Here is a 19017-nt window from a genome sequence, read left to right as displayed (position 1 = left end):
GTGCTGGATCTGAGCCATGTCTGTGACCTACAGGTCATGGCAACCCCAGATCCCTGACCCATTGAGCGAGCAGGGATGGAACTCACATCCTCATGGACACTAGTGAGATTCGTTTCCACTGCACCACAGCGGTAACCCCCTTCTGGATGTTCACACCATGAGGAAGTGAATCAAGTTTTTTGGACTCCACATCCCATGTTCTTCTTCACTGAGCTGCCTCTGCCTTTAGGATGGGAAATCTGGTGCTGCTGCTTCCTCCATGGGGGCCTCGTGCTCTTCGCTTTCCTCTCTGAAGCTGCTTCCTGAGGCACTGCAACCCCGGCAAAGTCTCTTGTTCCCTGAGTTGTCAGAATGGGGGAGTAACATCCACCTTGCAGGTTGTTTTTTGGGGCTTTGAATAGGAACATGCAGCTGGGTGTCGCGGGCAGAGTGGGCCTTTGAAGCTTGTTCCTGCTTGCCGGCTTATGCCCCTTGGTTGGGTTCTGCATCCAGCTGAACGTGGGTGAGAGCTGATGGGGCCAGGCCCTCTGGTGCGGCTGGAATGTGCAGCCTGAGTGGGAGGCCCGTAAGCTTGGGGTGCATGACAACTGACTTCTCCTTGAATGTTGGCTCTGTCCCCGCTAAGAATAGATGCACAGCCCAGATACTACGCTCTAAGTGTTCAGAGCCATGTAACAGTGGAAACACACTGGGCAGCTAAGCAGATCGTACATTCCTGGGGGGCAGATTTTGTAGGCAGCAGGAAGTAGGTTTCTGGGTTCCTGGCAGCTTTTAGAATTTGGGGGATTAAGGCATCTGAGTAATAGGGAGTCCATCCATTAGCCCCCTGCTGGGTAACTTGCTAGGAGAGGATTGGAGAGTTCTCCAGAGTCTCTCATTAAGTACAATAGTTGACAGGCTTATCTGGCCAGCCCCTGTGCCAGCTGAAGACCTTCCCTTAGGAAGAGGTCTGTTTTAAGAATGGGAAAAGTGACTGTTAATGTTTTCTTTATCAGTGTTTGAAGAGCTGATGCATTCACATGGGTCAGAATTCAGAAGGGTACACAGTTAAAAGTCTCCTTAGCTACTGCCTTCTCTACCCATAAACCAGTTTTTTGGGTCACCTTCCAGAAGTATTTATTTTAAAATATAAAATATAAACGTTAGCATAGACTACATTGCTACATATCTTTCTCTCTCTTTTTTTTTATTGTATGTCGGTATGTGTTTTTGTCTTTTTAGGGCTGCACCTGCAGCATATGGAGGTTCCCAGGCTAGGGGTTGAATCAGACCTATAGCCTTTGACCTACACCACAGCCACAGCAATGCGGGATTCAAGCTGCATCTTCAACCTACACCACAGCTCACAGCAGTGCCAGTTCCTTAACCCACTGAGCTACCAGGGAACTCCTCTATCTCTGTTAATAGTAGTAACAGCAGATCCTGCCATAATACACCCTATTTGTCAGTCCTTTACATTTATTCTCATTTAATTCTCAAAACTACCTATAAAAGAGGTACTGTTATTATCCCCAAGTCTAGTAGTTTTTTCCAAATATCACACTGCCTCACTGGGCATCTAAAAAATCTATCTTTGCTATTTCGGTAGATGGAGAAGGAGACCAGCTAATAGAAGGTGAGGAGAAGATAAGAAAACAAACTCTCGGGTGTATCTGAAAGATAATATAACCACAGCGGTTAAGAAAATGACTCAGGCTGTGGACAGTCTGGGTGCCCCTTCTACCTCTCCCATTTCCTAGCTATGTAACTTTAGTAAATCGTTTAGCCTTTTATTTTCCCAGTTTAGAAAATGGGCATTAAAATCATGGGAGTTCCCGTCATGGCTCAGTGGTTAACGAATCCCACTAGGAACCATGAGGTTTCGGGTTCGATCCCTGCCCTTGCTCAGTGAGTTAAGGATCTGGCGTTGCCGTGAGCTGTGGAGTAGGTCGCCGACGCTGCTTGGATCCCTAGTTGCTGTGGCTGTGATGCTGTGATGCAGGCCGGCAGCTGCAGCTCCGATTCAACCCCTAGCCTGAGAACCTCCATATGCCGCAGAAGCAGCCCTTAGAAAAGGCAAAAAGACAAAAAAAAATTAAAATTAAAAAAATTTTTAAAAAATCGGTGGCATAGGGTGGTTGGTGAAGATTAAATAGAAAGTATACAGAGGTTAGCTGTTAATAATAGTAATTCCTGACAGGAGGGACTCCTGTCTCTTGAGATGCTCAATGCTCATTATATTTGTTTGCTGGGGCTGCTGTAACAAAGTAACATGGACTGAGGGGCTTATACAACAGAAATTTATTTCCTCATAATTAGGAGGCTAAAAGTCCAAGATTAAGGTGTCCACAAGGTTGGTTTCTTTTGAAACCTGTCTCCTTAGCTTGTGGGTGGCTGGCTTCCCCCGGGTCTGTACATAGTCTTCTCCCTGTAACTGTCCGTGTCCGGACTTCTTCCTCTTCTTATAAGGACACTCAGGCTGTAGAAGGGCCCACCCTAAGGACCTCATTTTAATATAATCACCTCTTTAAAGGCTCTTTCTGCAAATATAATCACATTCTGAGGTATTGGGGGTTAGGATTTCAACATAGGAATTTGAAGACAGGGAACAATTCATTTTAAGAGAGCCATGTTAAGGAGTTCCCGTCATGGCACAGTGGTTAACGAATCCGACTAGGAACCATGAGGTGGCAGGTTCGATCCCTGGCCTTGCTCAATGGGTTAAGGATGAGCTGTGGTGTAGGTCGCAGATGCGGCTCATCCCATGTTGCTGTTGCTGTGGTGTAGGCCGTCGGCTATGGCTCCGATTTGACCCCTAGCCTGGGAACCTCCATATGCTGCGGAAGCAGCCCTAGAAATGGCAAAAAGACAAAAAAAAAAAAAAGATTCATGTTAAGAGAAAATTTGGACCTATAGTAAAATAGAATAAGTTGCTGGTAACCCCCGTCATTGGGAAGTTTCATTTCCTTGCAGTGTCTTTTTTTTTTTTAATGTACATAGTTATATATATACTATATATGCAGTTCTACATTCTTTTTTTTCTTTTTTTTTCTTTTTTTTTGTCTTTTTGCTATTTCTTGGGCTGCTCCCATGGCATATGGAAGTTCCCAGGCTAGGGGTCAAATTGGAGCTGTAGCCACCAGCCTATGCCAGAGCCACAACAACGCAGGATCCAAGCTGCGTCTGCAACCTACACCACAGCTCACGGCAACACTGGATCGCTCACCCACTGAGCAAGGGCAGGGACCGAACCCGCAACCTCATGGTTCCTAGTCGAATTCGTTAACCACTGTACCACGACGGGAACTCCCTACATTCTTTTTTTACTTGATGGCGTAAGAATGTGTCTAGAAAATTTTTAAGCTCTACTCTAAATATCGTTTTCATAAACTGGATAAAAAAATCCATGGAGTGAGTGCCCCAGAGATTATTTAATGTTTTCTTTGTATTAAGATGATTTAAAACTTTGCCACCTATTGTTCGTGGTCCTTTAAGCCCTAAGGCAAAGCAAGATTTCTCAGAAGATGAGGCCACAAAGCTGTGTTCTGGAGGTAAAGGACAGGTCACCCTGGGGATCTGCCTGCCCCTGGGACCCTTTGGAGCTGACTTAGGCCTAGATCTCTGCTTCTCCTCTTCCCGCTGGCCGAGCCTGTTGCCACAGCCCAGGACTCCTCAGCGGGGATGTCCTCAGGGAGGCAGGGCTGGCTGGTTTCTAAGCAATCTTCTCTTTCTCACGGGTGCATTCCAGCCTTCCCACCAAGGAGCCTGCCTCTGTGTGTGTGTGTGTGAGCTCTGGGGCTCTGGGGAGCTGAAGGCAGCTCTGTATGCTTTTAAGGCCCCGTCTTCCTACCCCTTCCATTCACTAACCCCTCACCCCTAAAAGATGGCCACTGTCATTGTCTTAAGTTCTTTTACCCAGGTTAGTTTTACCTGTCTTTGAACTTAATGGAATCATATCTGTGTGTTCTCTTGTATCTGGCTTCTATTCCTCAACCATGTTTGTAAGATTCATTCATGTTGCTATATGTCCTTGTAGTTGACTCATTTCATTATGCGAATATTCCACCATATTTCCATTCATTCTACCCTGATGGATGTTTGGGCCGTTTCCAGTCTTTAGCTATTATAAACAGCGCTGCTGTTAAGTATTATAATACTTGTCTTTTGGTGAATGTATCTTTGGTTGGGTCTGTGCCTCAAAGTAAAATTGCTGGGTCTTGAATGTGTATATTTAGCTTTAGTAAATACTGCCCAGCAGTTTTCCAAAATGACTGTCCCACTTTACACTTCCACATCAGACTAATACTCTTTTTTAAGATAAAATATGCATACTGTAAAATTGACCATTTTCACCAATTTTTTTTTTTTCTTCTTACGACTATACCTGTGGCATATGGGAATTCCCAGGCTGGGGTCTAATTGGAGCTTCAGACGGAGCCTACACCACAGCCACAGCCACAGCAATGCCAGATCTGAGTCACATCTGTGAACTACACCATCGCTTGTGGCAGCACCGGATCCTTAACCCACTGAGCGAGGGTCGAACCTGCATCCTCACAGACACTATGTCAGGTGCTTAACCCAATCACTCACAACAGCAACTCCTCTAGTTATCTCTTGATGGACTTAATGTTACTTCTATCTTGTGGCTATTATGAATAAATAATACCATGAAAATATATGTACATTTAAGTATCTGAGTTCCTGCTTTGAGTTCTTTGGGGTATATACCTAAAAGAATTGTTGGATCATGTGGTAATTTTATATTTACTTTCTGAGAAACCACCAAACTGTTTTTCATAGTGGTTGCACCATTTTACGTCCCAAATGCAGGAGGGTTCCTGTGTCTTTTACATCTTGCCCACACTTGTTTTGTTTTTTTGTTTGTTCGTTTTTTTGTTTTGTCTTTTTGCCTTTTCTAGGGCTGCTCCTGCAGCATATGGAGGTTCCCAGGCTAGGGGTCTAATCGGAGCTGTAGCCACCGGCCTACACCAGAGCCACAGAAACATGGGATGCAAGTGGCGTCTGCAACCTACACTACAGCTCATCCTTAACCCACTGAGCAAGGCCAGGGATCGAACCTGCAACCTCATGGTTCCTAGTTGGTTTTGTTAAACGCTGAGCCACAACGGGAACTCCTGCCCACACTTGTTGTTGACCTTTTTTTCCTACCCTAGTAGGTATGAAGTGGTATCTCATTGTGATTTTGATTTGCATTTCCCTAATGATTAATGATTTCCCTAATGTCTTCTGAGTATCTTTTCATAGGCTTATTGGCCCTTTGTATACCTTCTTTGAAGAAATATCTTTTTAGGAGTTTTACTCTTCACTATTTAAATTTGCATTTGATAGTGTAAGGACTCGTTTACTAAATACTAGGTGCATTGAGTTAAGATGTGGAATCTAAGACATGGATACAGACCCTTAAAAATGTGAGCTTCCAGGAGTTCCCGTTGTGGCTCAGTGGTTAACGAATCCAACTAGGAACCATGAGGTTTCAGGTTCAATCCCTGGCCTTGCTCAGTGGGTTAAGGATCTGGCATTGCTGTGAGCTGTGGTGTAGGTTGCAGATGCGGCTCAGATCCAACGTTGCTTTGGCTCTGGTGTAGGCCAGTGGCTACAGCTCCAATTCGACCCCTAGCCTGGGAACCTCCATATGCTGCGGGAGTGGCCCAAGAAATGGCAAAAAGACCAAAAAAAAAAAAAGTGAGCTTATGGCAAGGCTTGTAGCTATAGAAAAGTAAAGAATTTGGAATAGGCGTCTCTCTTCCAAAGTTTGAAAATGTGTGCCCAATAAGTACCTAGATAAGCATCTTAAGGAAAGCTGCCTGGTTGTCTCTTTACGTTGTTGAAGCGCCCTCTTGTGGCTAATCTATATGAATTAGGTATGGTTTTATAAGTATATATTTCTGCATAAGGATGTCTGTAGATATTTCAAGACTGTTTTTCATTTTAGCAAGGGCAGAGAGTAGTCAAAATGAAGACACAATTTCAGTCTCTAACATGGTTTGAATTACTTTGAATTTCTCACTTGCAAGTTGGTTTACTTAGTTTTGCTCCTGTTTACTTTTTATTTTATAAACCTAGTTTTACAGAATATACAAAAAATGTTTCGAGAGCAGAATGTCTTGTGATTTATCTTCCTTTCCATGGCTTTTGGAAAGTGAGGGATCTCCATGGCTTTAGAATTGCATGGGCAGCATTTCCACAAGGTCATCTTCTAACACTGGCACAGGGACAGTTTTTTAACGTTGTTGAAATGACACGATTCTTCAGCTATTGAGGGCTTGCTTGATATTTTCCTCACAACCGCAGTGATAATTCATGCAGTGACACCAATGACTAGATCCCACCCTGGATTTCAACCAAAGCCACTACATCCATTGTCTTTCCCATTTGTCTGTCTCCCACCTGTTTTCTCTACAGAGTATTTGGTCACCACATTAAGGACTGTGGGGGGAGTTCCCTTGTTCTCAGCGGGCTAAGGATCCAGGTTGTCACTGCAGTGGCTCAGGTCGCTGTTATGGCATGGATTTGATCCCTGGCCCCGGGAATTTCCACATGCTACAGGAGCCACCAAAAAAAAAAAAAAAAAGGAAAAAAAGAAATGTCTTTTCATCTCCTTTATCTTTTTATTTTTGTTTAAATTGGGTTGTTTGCTATTTGTTGTTTTTGCATTTTAGGAGTTCTTTAGATAGTATAGATGTTAATCCTTTGAAATTCTACTTTATGTTATACTCTTATATACTGTTGACTACTTCATCATGTTCATGTTCGCATTACTTATATAGTTTAAAACCCCTCGTATGTTATCATTTCTTATTTTAGGGAAGGATTTTTTAAATAATAATTACTGTCATCATCTGAACGCACACTGGTGTCTGGGAACCACTGGCTCAAAGCAGGGTGCTAATGGGCCCGGGCATGTTCCCAGATTCCATGCTTTGGCCACAAAGAAGGGCGGGTAGGAGCACCGGTTGTGAGTATTCTCTAGCATATGCCTTGGAGTCAGGCTGACCTGGCTTCTGAACTTCATTTTCCTCATCTTTGAAAAGTGGCAAATGCTTACCTTGGTAGCGTAGTTGTAAAGATGAATGGGGCCAGTCTAGAGCTTATCGAATGAGAGTTATTAACTCAGGCATGTGTTTAAATGGCAGCCAGGCAGAGAGGATTCAAGAGGATCATGACAAACTAGAACAACCAGAGGTTGTCTAGAATAATCTTTAACGGTGACAGTGTAGCAGGATGCATACTGCATGTATGCAGATGCGTGGTGTTCAGAAATGCTTAAAATCTCCTGCCTTGAGCTGTGACCTTGGGTCTTCTGAGGCTCACGGGGGCTAATGTCACTGAGTACCTATGGTCCTGGTTCTTTGGCCTACAAACGATGACGTGGTCTTTAGAGACCAAACTCGGAAGCCCCACCTGAAACTCATATTTGATCACACTGCCGGTCAGAGGAAGTGAGCCAAGTCTCATTCTGCAGTGGCTTGGAACAGTCCTTGATCCAGTCAGGGGGCTGTTGTCAGGTCTTGGCTCCTGAGGGGTCGCTCCCAGAAGCCCCCTCCTTCCTAACTATCTTTTTGTCCTTTCCCCACAGTAGTTTTCATGGACTGCCCTGGGCAAGAGTCGGCCCTGCTTAGTACCAGTGATGACTTCGCAGTTCTGAACCACGAAAAATTCCAGGTAAAACGTTATGTCCACCTGCAGGGCAGAAAAAAGACATTCTCCATGCATGTCCAGCTTACTGCTGGCCAGGAGTCTGAGGTTGCTGTGACCTTTGTGAGCCACGTTACCATAGCTGTGTGTGTGGGTACCCATCTAAGCAGGGTAGTGCTTGCAGCTGCCCAGTAGGGGGCGCCAGAGTCAGTCCAGTGGGACAGAGAGCTGCCCGTGTGAGTAATGGCCCCTTGAATTCCCCGTCCCATCTCCCTTTCTTTCTTTCCCATATCATGCCAGTAAGCCCCAAGCGAAGGCGATGCCAACATAGGACTGCCAATCCCATGAGCCTCTGGGAAGATGGACCTGAAGCCCTTCTCTTGGCCACCTTTCTTTGTTTCTGTTAATTTTTTCGAACAGCTAGTATATCCACATGGTTCAAGAATTTTAAATATTAAAAAGTTATACATTGAATGACCTCTTGTTTCTTCCCATCTGTTTAATGCCCTCTCCACCTTCTAAAAGAAAACAGAGATCACAGCTACCAGTTTCTTTCCTCCTAGAGTTTGTTTATATATTTGTTCTGTATTTATATTAAATGTACATTTATAGATGTTATGTATTATACATGTGTAAAATAGACCTTGCCTTCCTCTGTTTTATGCAAAAGCTAACATACTGGTCACATGTCAGCACCTTCTTTTGCACTGAAGGTATATCTGTACACTGCCTAGCCCGTTCTCACAGATAACCACCATCATTAGTTTCCTCTGTATCCCCCAGCCATTGTCTCCATAGAAGCAAATACAAATATATGCCTTACGTTCCTATCCTCTTACACAAGATACAGAACAGTGCCTGCACATATTAAGCACCGTGTAAGTGCTGGTTACATAAAATATTACATTTTATTAAGCTGTTGTATACCTTGTTCTTTTTCATTTAAGTATATATCAAAAGATCTTTCCAGGAGTTCCTCTGTGGCTCAGCGGATTGAGGACCCAGCATTGTTTCTGCTATGGCGCAGGTTTGATCCCTGGCCTGGGGACCTCCACATGCTGTGGGTGTGGCAAAAACAAACAAACACAAACAAACTATATGTCAGCACAGAGAGAGCTTCCTCATTTTTTGCACTGTTTACAAATTCCACCAGATGGATGTATTAAAGTGTATTTAGCTGGGCCTTCTTTGCACGTGAATAGTTAGATTACACTTAGACTATTTCTAGGTTTTCCCAGGTGCAGTAAACCCTCCTGGGCCTCTCTCCTTGCCCTGAGCTCCCATGGGTGAGAGGATGTGGGGTGAGTTCTAGTTGTTTGCACATCTGAATTAAAGAGTCTTCTCTCCCTGCAGGAAAGCAAAGCATTGAGGATCTCCCCATCCAAACGTATCTTGCGAAGACGCAAGAGAGAATGGGTGGTCCCGCCAATATCTGTCCCTGAGAATGGCAAGGGCCCCTTCCCCCAGAAGCTGAACCAGGTATGGCTGTGCCTTCTCCCTGGGAGTCACTGGTCGCAGCAGGGACCGTCTCCCTGAGGCCTGAATATGAGGTTTCTTGCTGCTGAGCCCTGGGCCTGCAGAGGGAAGAAGCCTCTCTGACGGGAGCAAGGATCAGGCAGTGCCTCTCCACTCTCCCCACCGAGGCTTCCTTGCCGCAGTCGTGAGATATTTGTCACTTTGTGAACTGCTGTTGTTTTTTGCTTCCAGCTCAAGTCTAATAAAGACAGAGGCACCAAGATTTTCTACAGCATCACGGGGCCTGGGGCAGACAGCCCCCCTGAGGGTGTCTTCACCATAGAGAAGGAAACAGGCTGGTTGTTGCTAAATAAGCCCCTGGACCGGGAGAAGATCGCCAAGTATGAGGCAAGTAACCTTTAGCATCCAACAGTAGCAGGGCCCCGGGGCCTGGTGGGGAGGGCAGTGCCAGCTAACCGCAGCCCCGTGTGCCCACAGCTCTTCGGGCACGCTGTGTCGGAGAACGGGGCCTCTGTGGAAGAGCCCATGAACATCTCCATCATTGTCACAGACCAGAACGACCACAAGCCCAAGTTCACCCAGGATGTCTTCAGAGGGAGCGTCTTGGAAGGGGTGCTGCCTGGTAAGAGGACTGGGGCGGGCACAGCCCTCGAGGTCTGCGGGCCCAGGCCTGGCCTCGAGTCCACCTCTGGAACCATCTGGAGGCCAGCCTAGGCTCGTAAAGGCTCTCAGAACCCTTCCCACCCGACTTCCTGGGCTGTGCATCAGATCCCCTGGAATCATCTTAATTTTTTTTTTTTTGGTCTTTTCTAGGGCCACACCCGCGGCATATGGAGGTTCCCAGGCTAAGGGTTGAATCAGAGCTGTAGCTGCCAAGCCTAAGCCACAGCCACAGCAACGCGGGATCCGAGCTGCGTCTGCGACCTACACCACAGCTCACGGCAACGCCGGATCCTTAACCCTCTGAGCAAGGCCAGGAATCGAACCCGCAACCTCATGGTTCCTAGTCAGATTTGTTAACCACTGAGCCACGATGGGAACTCCTGGAATCATCTTAAAATTCTAGATTTCCTCATTTCCATCCTAAGATCCCTTAATAAGAATTATCCAGGAGTGGAGCCCCGGAATCCATGTATTTAGAAATTCCCCGCTCTCTTCTCTTCTCCGCCATCCTGTGTGCGGTTGAATTGGTTCCTCGCCATGTCTTCTCGCAAGACTTTCAGGATCAAGCGATTCTTGGCCAAGAAGCAACAGCAGAATCGTCCCATCCCCCAATGGATTCACATGAAAACTGGTAATAAAATCAGGTACAACCCGAAGAGAAGACATTGGAGAAGAACCAAGCTGGGTCTCTGCGGAGCCTCCGCACATGAGCTGGCGCACACAGTTAGGCTGTGTGGGGTCACTTCCTCGCATCTTACCGTATCTCACTGGAAACGGCACTGCCACAGTTGGCTAAGTCAGGAAAAGGGTTCTCTTTATGTTGTTGTTTCTGTATAGTGCTTTTCCTCAGTAATAAATACGTGAAGGCCACTTGTTGGGGGGAAAAAAAAATTTTTTCCCAGAAGCTTCAGAGGATCAGCCAGGGGTGGGAACCACTAACTTTGGAGCTGCAGAGACGTATGTTTGAATCTAGGTTTTGCCTCTTTACCTGCTGTAACCCTGGGCAAGGTCTTGACCTCTGAACCTCAGTCTTCACATCTGAAAATGGGAATAATATCAACTGTGAAGATTAAAAAAACACATGCCTGCTGCTGTGTGATACGAAACACCTGACATGAGGCTCTGCGGGGAAATGGCGGCTGCAAGGAGGGTGACAAGGGCTGAGAGATGTGGCAACGCGGTTTACAGAGCAGAAAGTGAAATGTCGGCCTGGGGAAGGGGTGGGAAGGGCCAGCGAAGGCTACAAAGAAACAGGTACATGTTAATAATCTCAGAGACAGGGGCTGAGAGGTGGGCTCCTCCTCTGCCTTTGTCTCTGAGTTGTTGGGAATGACAGAGAAGTGTGAATGGGTTAGACTGCCAGTAATAGACGTTTCCAGAAGACGAACAGTCCTTCACCAAGCAGGAGCATCCCCCACCTTGTATTCAGGAAGCCTAGAGGCAGTCAGCCTGGCTGTCGGGGCGCTTTAAAGTGTGAGAGACCTGGGCTCCTTCTAGCTCGTTGCTCTGCTGTTTTGGCCTCGTTCCCAAGATGACCTCATAGGTGTTGCTGAGCTCCAGCCATTATATCTGGAAGGAGGGAGGGGATAGGAAGACTAAACCCCTTACTCAGAACACTCCCCCCAAAAGTACAAACCCCATTCATCGGCATTCAGTCTTGTAGCCACAGCCGCCTGCAAGAAGCATGGGACATAGTCTTGCTTCCCGGTGGGCCTGGGCCCGGTGTGGGGTGACTGAGGATGGTTTCTAAGAAAGAAGGGGAGAATGGGGAATGGGCACCAGCCAGCAATCTCTGCCGCAGTGGAAGATGGGGCCAGGGTGAGCCTCTCAGAGTTCCAGATGGGGCAAGGCTGGAATCAGGGCTGGGAGGGAGGGGTGCTCACTCAGCCCTCCCCCCTCCAGGCACTTCAGTGATGCAGGTGACAGCCACCGATGAGGATGATGCCATCAACACCTACAATGGGGTGGTTGCTTACTCCATCCTCAGCCAAGAGCCAAAGGACCCGCACGACCTCATGTTCACGGTCCACCGGAGCACAGGTGCCGTCAGCGTCATCTCCAGCGGCCTGGACCGGGAGGTAAGTGGCCCTGCGGAAGGTGCTGCCTCGCCAGGCTTGCCTGGCCTGGGGCCTGACAGCCAGAGCACCAGCCCCTGTCCCCGCCCAGGGCAGAGCAGGGTCGGGGGACCCAGGTCAGCAGGGACTGGCTGCTGCCGCGTTCCATGTTGCTGTCCCCCAGCCACCTGGGGCTGGTGGCACGCTGCCAAATGATCTCGTTAAGGCTGAGGAGGGAGCTGTAAATGCAGATGTTTGAATATTTTCTGTAGGTTTTCTCATTTCCTCTCGGAATGGCTCCTTAGCACGCACGTTCCCCGGATCTGTCCCTTGTGCGCCACAACGCAGAATTAGCTCCATGGATTTCGGAGTTGCCTCCTGTTCCCTAATTAATAGCTTTGCTCGAATCCCTGCCCAGAGCTCCCTTCTGCGTCCGCCAAGTCAAGGGGTAGTGCCCAGGCTTCGCCCAGAGCCAGGCCCACCGTTTGGCTCCACATCCCTCCTGCCCTTTGCCTGTGGTCTTGCTGGCAGTCGGGCGAGCGGCAGGTCAGACGTCCAGAGAACACAGGGGAGAAACAGGCCCCTTCCCCCACAGTCACCCAAGGCTGTGCCTCGCTCGCAGTGGCCTCCCACGCTGCTCTTCTCCGCAGAGGGTCCCCGAGTACACGCTGACCATCCAGGCCACGGACATGGATGGGGACGGCTCCAGCACCACGGCTACGGCCATCGTGGAAATCCTCGATGCCAATGACAACGCTCCCGTGTTCGAGCCCCAGAAGGTAACTCCCCTTCCTTCTTCCCTCATCAGATGGGGAAAGACTAAAATTCTCTTTCTGATGAGTTCCAGAACCATCCTGCATTGCTTCAAGTCCCAGCCCAGCACCTATAAGCTCTGTGACCCGAGGCGGATGCCCTAAGGCACCTGTGCCCCACTTCCTCCCTGTGAGGCAGAGACAAGGGTGATACCTGCTGCACGGGTCTGAGTTTTAAGTGAAATAATCTGTGTACAGTTTTAAATGAAATAATCTGTGTATAGTCCCTGGTACCTAAGTGCTCGATATGAAAATTCCTGTTGGCATGAAAACTTGTAGCTTGCCTCACACCTCTACCTGCCCACCCTCCCCAGGCGATACTTAAACTCCTCACGTGACAGAGGACTCAGTGCCAGTCAAGGTGACACCCACCCCCTTCCATCTTTAGGAAACTCTGGCTGCTGAACGTCCTTTAGGTCTGATTAAAAATTCGTTCTGACCAGCTGGTAGCCCCATCTTTGCCATTGGTGCAAGAATTTCCAAAAAAGTTCCTGGTCAGTGCCCCAGAGCAAGCAGACACCTGGCCCTTCTTGCCACCTTCCTCATGCCTTTCTGATCTCAGCTAGATAAGGGTGACTATGCATGGTGGGGGCTGGGGCACCCAGATCTGTGAGATTCCTGGAGCATCAGGCCCTTGCGGAGGGAAAGCAGGCCCAAGATTGCTGTGGTCTGTCCCAGCAGCCCTGAGGCTGATTCAGGATGTTCTGCGTGTGCGTGTGTGTGTGCACGTGCGCGCGTGCCCTGAAACCCTGGTAAGTGGGTTGGGTGGTGCCGGAAAGCATGAACGGCCGGGGGCTCCCCTGGAGCTGGACGGAGGATTCAGAGCCGGCGAAGAGGGAACAGCTGCCTAGGGGGGTCAGTCTCTCCACTGTCTCTGCTGTGCTTCTCCCACTGACAGTATGAGGCCCATGTGCCTGAGAATGCGGTGGGCCACGAGGTGCAAAGGCTGACAGTGACCGATCTGGATGCCCCCAACTCACCAGCCTGGCACGCTGCCTACCGCATCGTGGAAGGTGACAACGGGGACCATTTCACCATCACCACCCACCCCGAGAGCAACCAGGGTATCCTGACAACCAAGAAGGTGAGGTGGTTTGGGCTTTACACCAGGGCCCCACCTGGGACAGTCAGATATGCAGCCTCCAGGAGCAGGAGTTTCACTTGCCCTGGGACATATATCTTGGATCCCTGACCTGAGAGCGCACTAGACCAGTGGCTTACAATACTTTACCATCCCTTTAGTGTGGGGGAATGCTTTTGTTCAAACTACATCTTACCCAGGGACCCAGTTCATAAAACTGAGTTGCTGATCCAACTGCGGCGGATCAGTGAAGCCTCTCTGCCCAGTTCCCAGTGTTCAGTGGCTGTTGCCACTCAGTCTTAGAGGGTCTCTGTTTTACTGGAATCCTTTCTAAGTTTGCATGAATCTGTAATTCATATCTAGGTGTTTGCATAGTAAAATGTTTTAGAGAGGTCCCTGCTAGCTCAGTGGGTTAAGCATCTGGCATTGTTACTGCAGCAGCTTGCGTTGCTACTCTGGCACCAGTTCTGTCCCTGGCCCAGGAACTTTTGCATGCCATGCATGTGGCCCTCCTAAAAAAATGTTTTAAATTACTTGGTAGTTAGACATACCCTCACCTCTCAAAAAGTCTGAATAAAATTGATACTTGAAGAAGTTGGGCCTATTTGCTGCAAGGTGGGGTAGGTTGCAGATGGAGCTCAGATCCAGCATTGCTTTGGCAAAGGCCAGCAGCTTCATGCAGCTCCAGTTCAACTCCTGGTCCAGGAACTTCCATACTTCCATATGCCACAGGTACAGCGTTAAAAAAAAACATGGAGTTCCTGTCGTGGTGCAGTGGTTAATAAATCTGACTAAGAACCATGAGGTTGTGGGCTCGATCCCTGGACTTGCTCAGTGGGTTAAGGATCCAGCGTTGCCATGAGCTATGGTGTAGGTCGCAGACACGGCTCAGATCCCTAGTTGCTGTGACTATGGCGTAGGCCAGTGGCTACAGCTCCGATTTGACCCCTAGCCTGGGAACCTCCATATGCTGTGGGAGCAGCCCTAGAAAGGGCAAAAAGACAGAAAATAAATAAATAAATATAAATAAAAATAAAAGTAAATTAAAAAAAAAAACATGATGGGCCTAATCATTCTTTGATTTCTTTTACCTCCTGGTTTATTATAAAGAATGGCTTTGAGAAGCAGGGCTTTGTATAATACCTTAAAGACTGTTCCCTCCTTGACACAAAAACTTTGTAATTCCCCTTTCACATTGTGAAATGGATTTCATTTATAACATAACTTCTACAACTTACATAATTTCTAGAAAAATGGAATGCCCTCGCTATAAAATAAAGGAGAATTTTACAGGAGAGTTTACTGATAATAAAATATTTCCACATGTAAACCTTTGGACACAGCTACACTAGAAAACATGATGAAATGGTCAGTTTCTTGCATCTGTTTGCAGAATCACCCAAATGTAGTGGGTACTGTATGTCACTCTGGCCACTCATACCACAAGCGTATGTCTCTCCAGAACAGCAAATACAAAACTTTGGGGAGTTCCTGTCATGGCACAGTGGAAATGAATCCGACTAGGAACCATGAGGTTGTGGGTTTAATCCCTGGCCTCACTCAGTGATTTAAGGATCCGGCATTGCCCTGAGCTGTGGTGTAGGTCACAGACACGGCTTGGCTCCCGTGTTGCTGCGGCTCTGGAATAGGCTGGCAGTTACAGCTCCAATTAGACCCCTAGCCTGGGAACCTCCATATGCCACAGGTGCGGCCCTAGAAAAGACAAAAAAAAAATTTGGGAAAAGCCTGAACAAATCAAATTACAAGCTCCTCTGAGAAATTGCATTCCAGATTCTGGTTGTGGCACAACAGAAATACATCCAACTAGTATCCATATGGATACGAATTCAATCCCTGGCCTCTATCAGTGGGTCAGGGATCCGGCAATGCTGTGAGCTGTGCTGTAGGCTGACAGCTGTAGCTCCGATTCCACCCCTAGCCTGGAAACATCCATATGTCATGGGTGCGGCCCTAAAAAGCAAAAATAAAAATAATTTTCAAAAAAAGCTAAGAAAAAAAAAAAAGAAGGTGCATTCCTAGAAAATTCAGTATAAATTAAAACCACACCGAAAACTTGGTTTATGTATAAAACACGTTCTAGGCTGTAAATACAAATATAACATCATACTCATGAACACATGAATGTCCAAAGGGATGTTGGCAAGTCACAGGGGATATGGGACAGTTCTTTGTGTCTCTGCCCCAGCCCGCAAATGCAGGTGGCATCCCCAGTCCTTATGAGCCCTGGAAATGCCTCTACCAAGTTTCTATAGCACCCCTAGGGGGCGTCACCCTCCATGGGAACAGTTCTCGGGCTTACTAGCCTACTTGCCTTCGGGGTGGTCCGAGAGGCCCCACTGGAAGTCCACTCAGGAAACGCCGGAGCCTCTGTGGAGTAGGAAAGGGGTGCTGCTGGTGGGACCCTCCAGCCCCTTGCCTAGGGCCCCTTCCTTCTGACGTCACAGCACTGCATGGGGTCTCCTTACACAGTGACAGCTAGGTCCTCCTTCCTGTTCTCTCCCAGGGCTTGGATTTCGAGGCCAAAACCCAGCACACCCTGTATGTTGAAGTCACCAACGAAGCTCCCTTTGTGGTGAAGCTCCCAACCTCCACAGCCACCATCATGGTCCACGTGGAGGATGTGAATGAGGCACCCGTGTTCGTCCCACCCTCCAAAGTCATCGAGGTCCAGGAGGGCACCTCCGTGGGAGAGCCCATCTGCACCTACACCGCGCAGGATCCGGACAAGGGGAGTCAGAAGATCAGGTACGTGGGAGCTGTGCTTAGATTCAGTCATATGCATGGGTAGTGTTGGATGGGTCATTTATTATAGCCTTCCTTGTGTGAATTGCCATAAAAACTGTTCACAGTTCCTGTTGTGGCTCAGTGGTTAGTGAATCTGACTAGCATCCATGAGGACGCAGGTTCGATCCCTGGCCTTGCTTAGTGGGTTAAGGATCCAATGTTGCCGTGAGCTGAGGTGTAGGTCGCAGACGCGGCTTGGATCCCATGTGGCTGTGGCTGTGGCTGTGGCTGGCAGCTACAGCTCTGATTTGACCCCCAGCCTGGGAACCTCCATATGCCACGGGTACAGTCCTAAAAAGCAAAAAAAAAAAAAAAAAACACTATTAAGTATTCTGACCCCTGCACAGGGCCTTCCTTCCCTTCCCACCCTCTGCAGGGCAGAAGCCCAGGGGGCATGTGTTGTCACTTCCTCTCGCACATCCCTGCCCAGCCCTCTGCCTCTGCTCAGACTCCCATTGGAGGATGAGATGCATTTTCCACATGATTCTGCTTGGGAGCCCCGAGTCCTGTGACACCGTTTGCCAGTTGGCCTGAGGAGGCTTTGAATGACAACCCCAGACCTCTAAGAATTCTGCTGGGTGTGACTCTTCTCAACTTTTCCTCTCCAGCTACCACATCCTGAGTGACCCGGCACGGTGGCTAGCGATGGACTCAGACACTGGGCAGGTCACTGCCCTGGGGGTCTTGGACCGCGAGGACGAACAGTTTGTGACAAACAACATCTACGAGGTCATGGTCTTGGCCACAGACGATGGTGAGCGCTTCCTCCCGGCCCCTCCACATGGGCTCTCGGAGCCCAGCCCGCAGCACGTCCCCTCCACAGGCAGAGTGAGGGAGGGCATGTCAGCAGTCCTTTCTGGAAGGCCAAAGGGGTCTGTCAGAGGAGTCTTTCAAAGACCAGTCCTAGGGTCGGCTGGCCATGGTTCCAGTTTCCCTAAGACCCGGGAGTTAGGAGCTACCCTGAGGACTCCTTTCAGCCTAAGTTTGTGCTTCTCGGAGCCCTGAATCGGCCTTTTGATTTCCCCTTGTGATCGATTGAAAGGGGTGCCTGAAAAGTGACCTGATGGATTTAGTGGCATCACAACATGACAGACCTGGGGGGTATGATATGATTACCGTCTCTGCTTAGTGCACATGGAGCCAAGGCCTGCGGGCAGACAGCAGGCTCCTGCAGGACTGTGAGCAAATCTTCCCTGAAGTGGATCAGCAGACAGTGGCCAGTGGGTTTCTCTTTGCGATAGTTTGGTAGCAGCTGTCTGGGGGCACTGGCTGCACCTACACAATGATCAATTAGTAATGTTTGCTGTGGACACAGAGTGAGAAGGAAGGCCTAATTGTCACACATTTGCCATCACTGGTATATCTGTCGTGAAGCTAGGGCGTGGGGGCTCTTGAAAGGTTACAGCTGGACAGTAAGCAGGACCCTCCTGAGGCTGATCGGGTAGGTCTTAGGGGAGCTTAACATTGCTTCATCAACCCAGCCAAGGGCAGATGCCAAAAAGGGATCTTGTGTTTGACTACAAACAGGGAGCCCTCCCACCACTGGCACGGGGACCCTCCTGCTAACGCTGATGGACGTCAATGACCACGGCCCGGTCCCCGAGCCCCGTGAGATCACCATCTGCAACCAAAGCCCGGTGCCCCAAGTGCTGAACGTCACGGACAAAGACCTGTCCCCCCACACCTCCCCTTTCCAGGCCCGGCTCACACATGACTCGGACGTCTACTGGACAGCAGAGGTCAACGAGCAAGGTAACCGAGTGGTGGTGGCAGGTGCATGGGGCCCAGTACTCGGACTGGCACACCTGCCTGCTCCGGCATCTCCTGGGTCGCCGTGTGAACCTTCCCCTCAGGAATGTCAATCACAGCCGCTTATTCACTTAGCATAAGCCTGTGGGAACCCTTAAAAACCGTTCTGGCCTAATTGCCTTCCTGCACGGTTAGAAAAACTGAGACCCAGAGAGAGGGGACATGCCTTTCTCAGCGTCCCCTAATGAGAGGGTCAGGACTCCAGCCCTGTGAGGACAGCTGCTCACTTTGTGCCACGTGCACTTCAGACGCTTCTCACCGGGTACTTACTCCTCACAGCAGCCCTGCGAGGAGAGCACGCGTCACGGTCACATACATGCACCCATCTCACAGCTTGGGAAACCAAGGCTTACTGAAGCCGAAATATCTGGCCTGAGGCTTATGGCTGGAAAATGATGGCACCAGGATTGGAAGGCAGGCAGTCGGATTTACCAAGAAGCTCGGTTGCCTACCATTTATTGAAAGCAGGTCATATGCAAGATGCTTTTTCTACTTTTCTGTATTTATTATTGCTCCCACCCTCTGTGGGCAGTATTTCTTTTCATATTTACAGATGAGAACGAGGCTCAGAGAGGTTAAATAGTATGCCCAACGGCACGGAGTGACAGTAATGGAGCAGAAGTTGAGGCCAGGATCGCTGACCCCTGCACCCCTGCTCCCATCCACCTCCCTGTCCTTT

At 48.7% G+C, this 19017-nt stretch overlaps 2 protein-coding genes across 4 annotated transcripts in view; both read left to right on the top strand.

The window, feature by feature from the left end:
- Positions 1–19017, top strand: part of CDH3 (cadherin 3) — a 49652-nt gene that overhangs the window by 22966 nt on the left and 7669 nt on the right. For all 3 annotated transcript variants that reach the window (XM_047790485.1, XM_047790486.1, XM_047790484.1), the window contains exons 3-12: positions 7580–7665; positions 8992–9117; positions 9346–9501; positions 9592–9736; positions 11680–11855; positions 12482–12610; positions 13542–13727; positions 16249–16490; positions 17138–17283; positions 18057–18281. In XM_047790485.1, the coding sequence (XP_047646441.1) occupies positions 7580–7665; positions 8992–9117; positions 9346–9501; positions 9592–9736; positions 11680–11855; positions 12482–12610; positions 13542–13727; positions 16249–16490; positions 17138–17283; positions 18057–18281 (1617 nt within the window). The remainder of the gene's footprint in view (positions 1–7579; positions 7666–8991; positions 9118–9345; positions 9502–9591; positions 9737–11679; positions 11856–12481; positions 12611–13541; positions 13728–16248; positions 16491–17137; positions 17284–18056; positions 18282–19017) is intronic.
- Positions 10261–10629, top strand: LOC125132780 (60S ribosomal protein L39-like). Its single transcript, XM_047790487.1, has one exon. The coding sequence runs from the start codon at positions 10315–10317 to the stop codon at positions 10612–10614; it is 300 nt and encodes a 99-aa protein (XP_047646443.1). The 5' UTR covers positions 10261–10314; the 3' UTR covers positions 10615–10629.

The sequence above is a fragment of the Phacochoerus africanus genome, chromosome 8 (genome assembly GCF_016906955.1).
Source record: "Phacochoerus africanus isolate WHEZ1 chromosome 8, ROS_Pafr_v1, whole genome shotgun sequence".
Taxonomy (NCBI): Eukaryota; Metazoa; Chordata; class Mammalia; order Artiodactyla; family Suidae; genus Phacochoerus; species Phacochoerus africanus.
The sequence above is the reverse complement of the archived record's forward strand: the minus strand, read 5'-3'. Positions and strand labels throughout refer to the sequence as shown.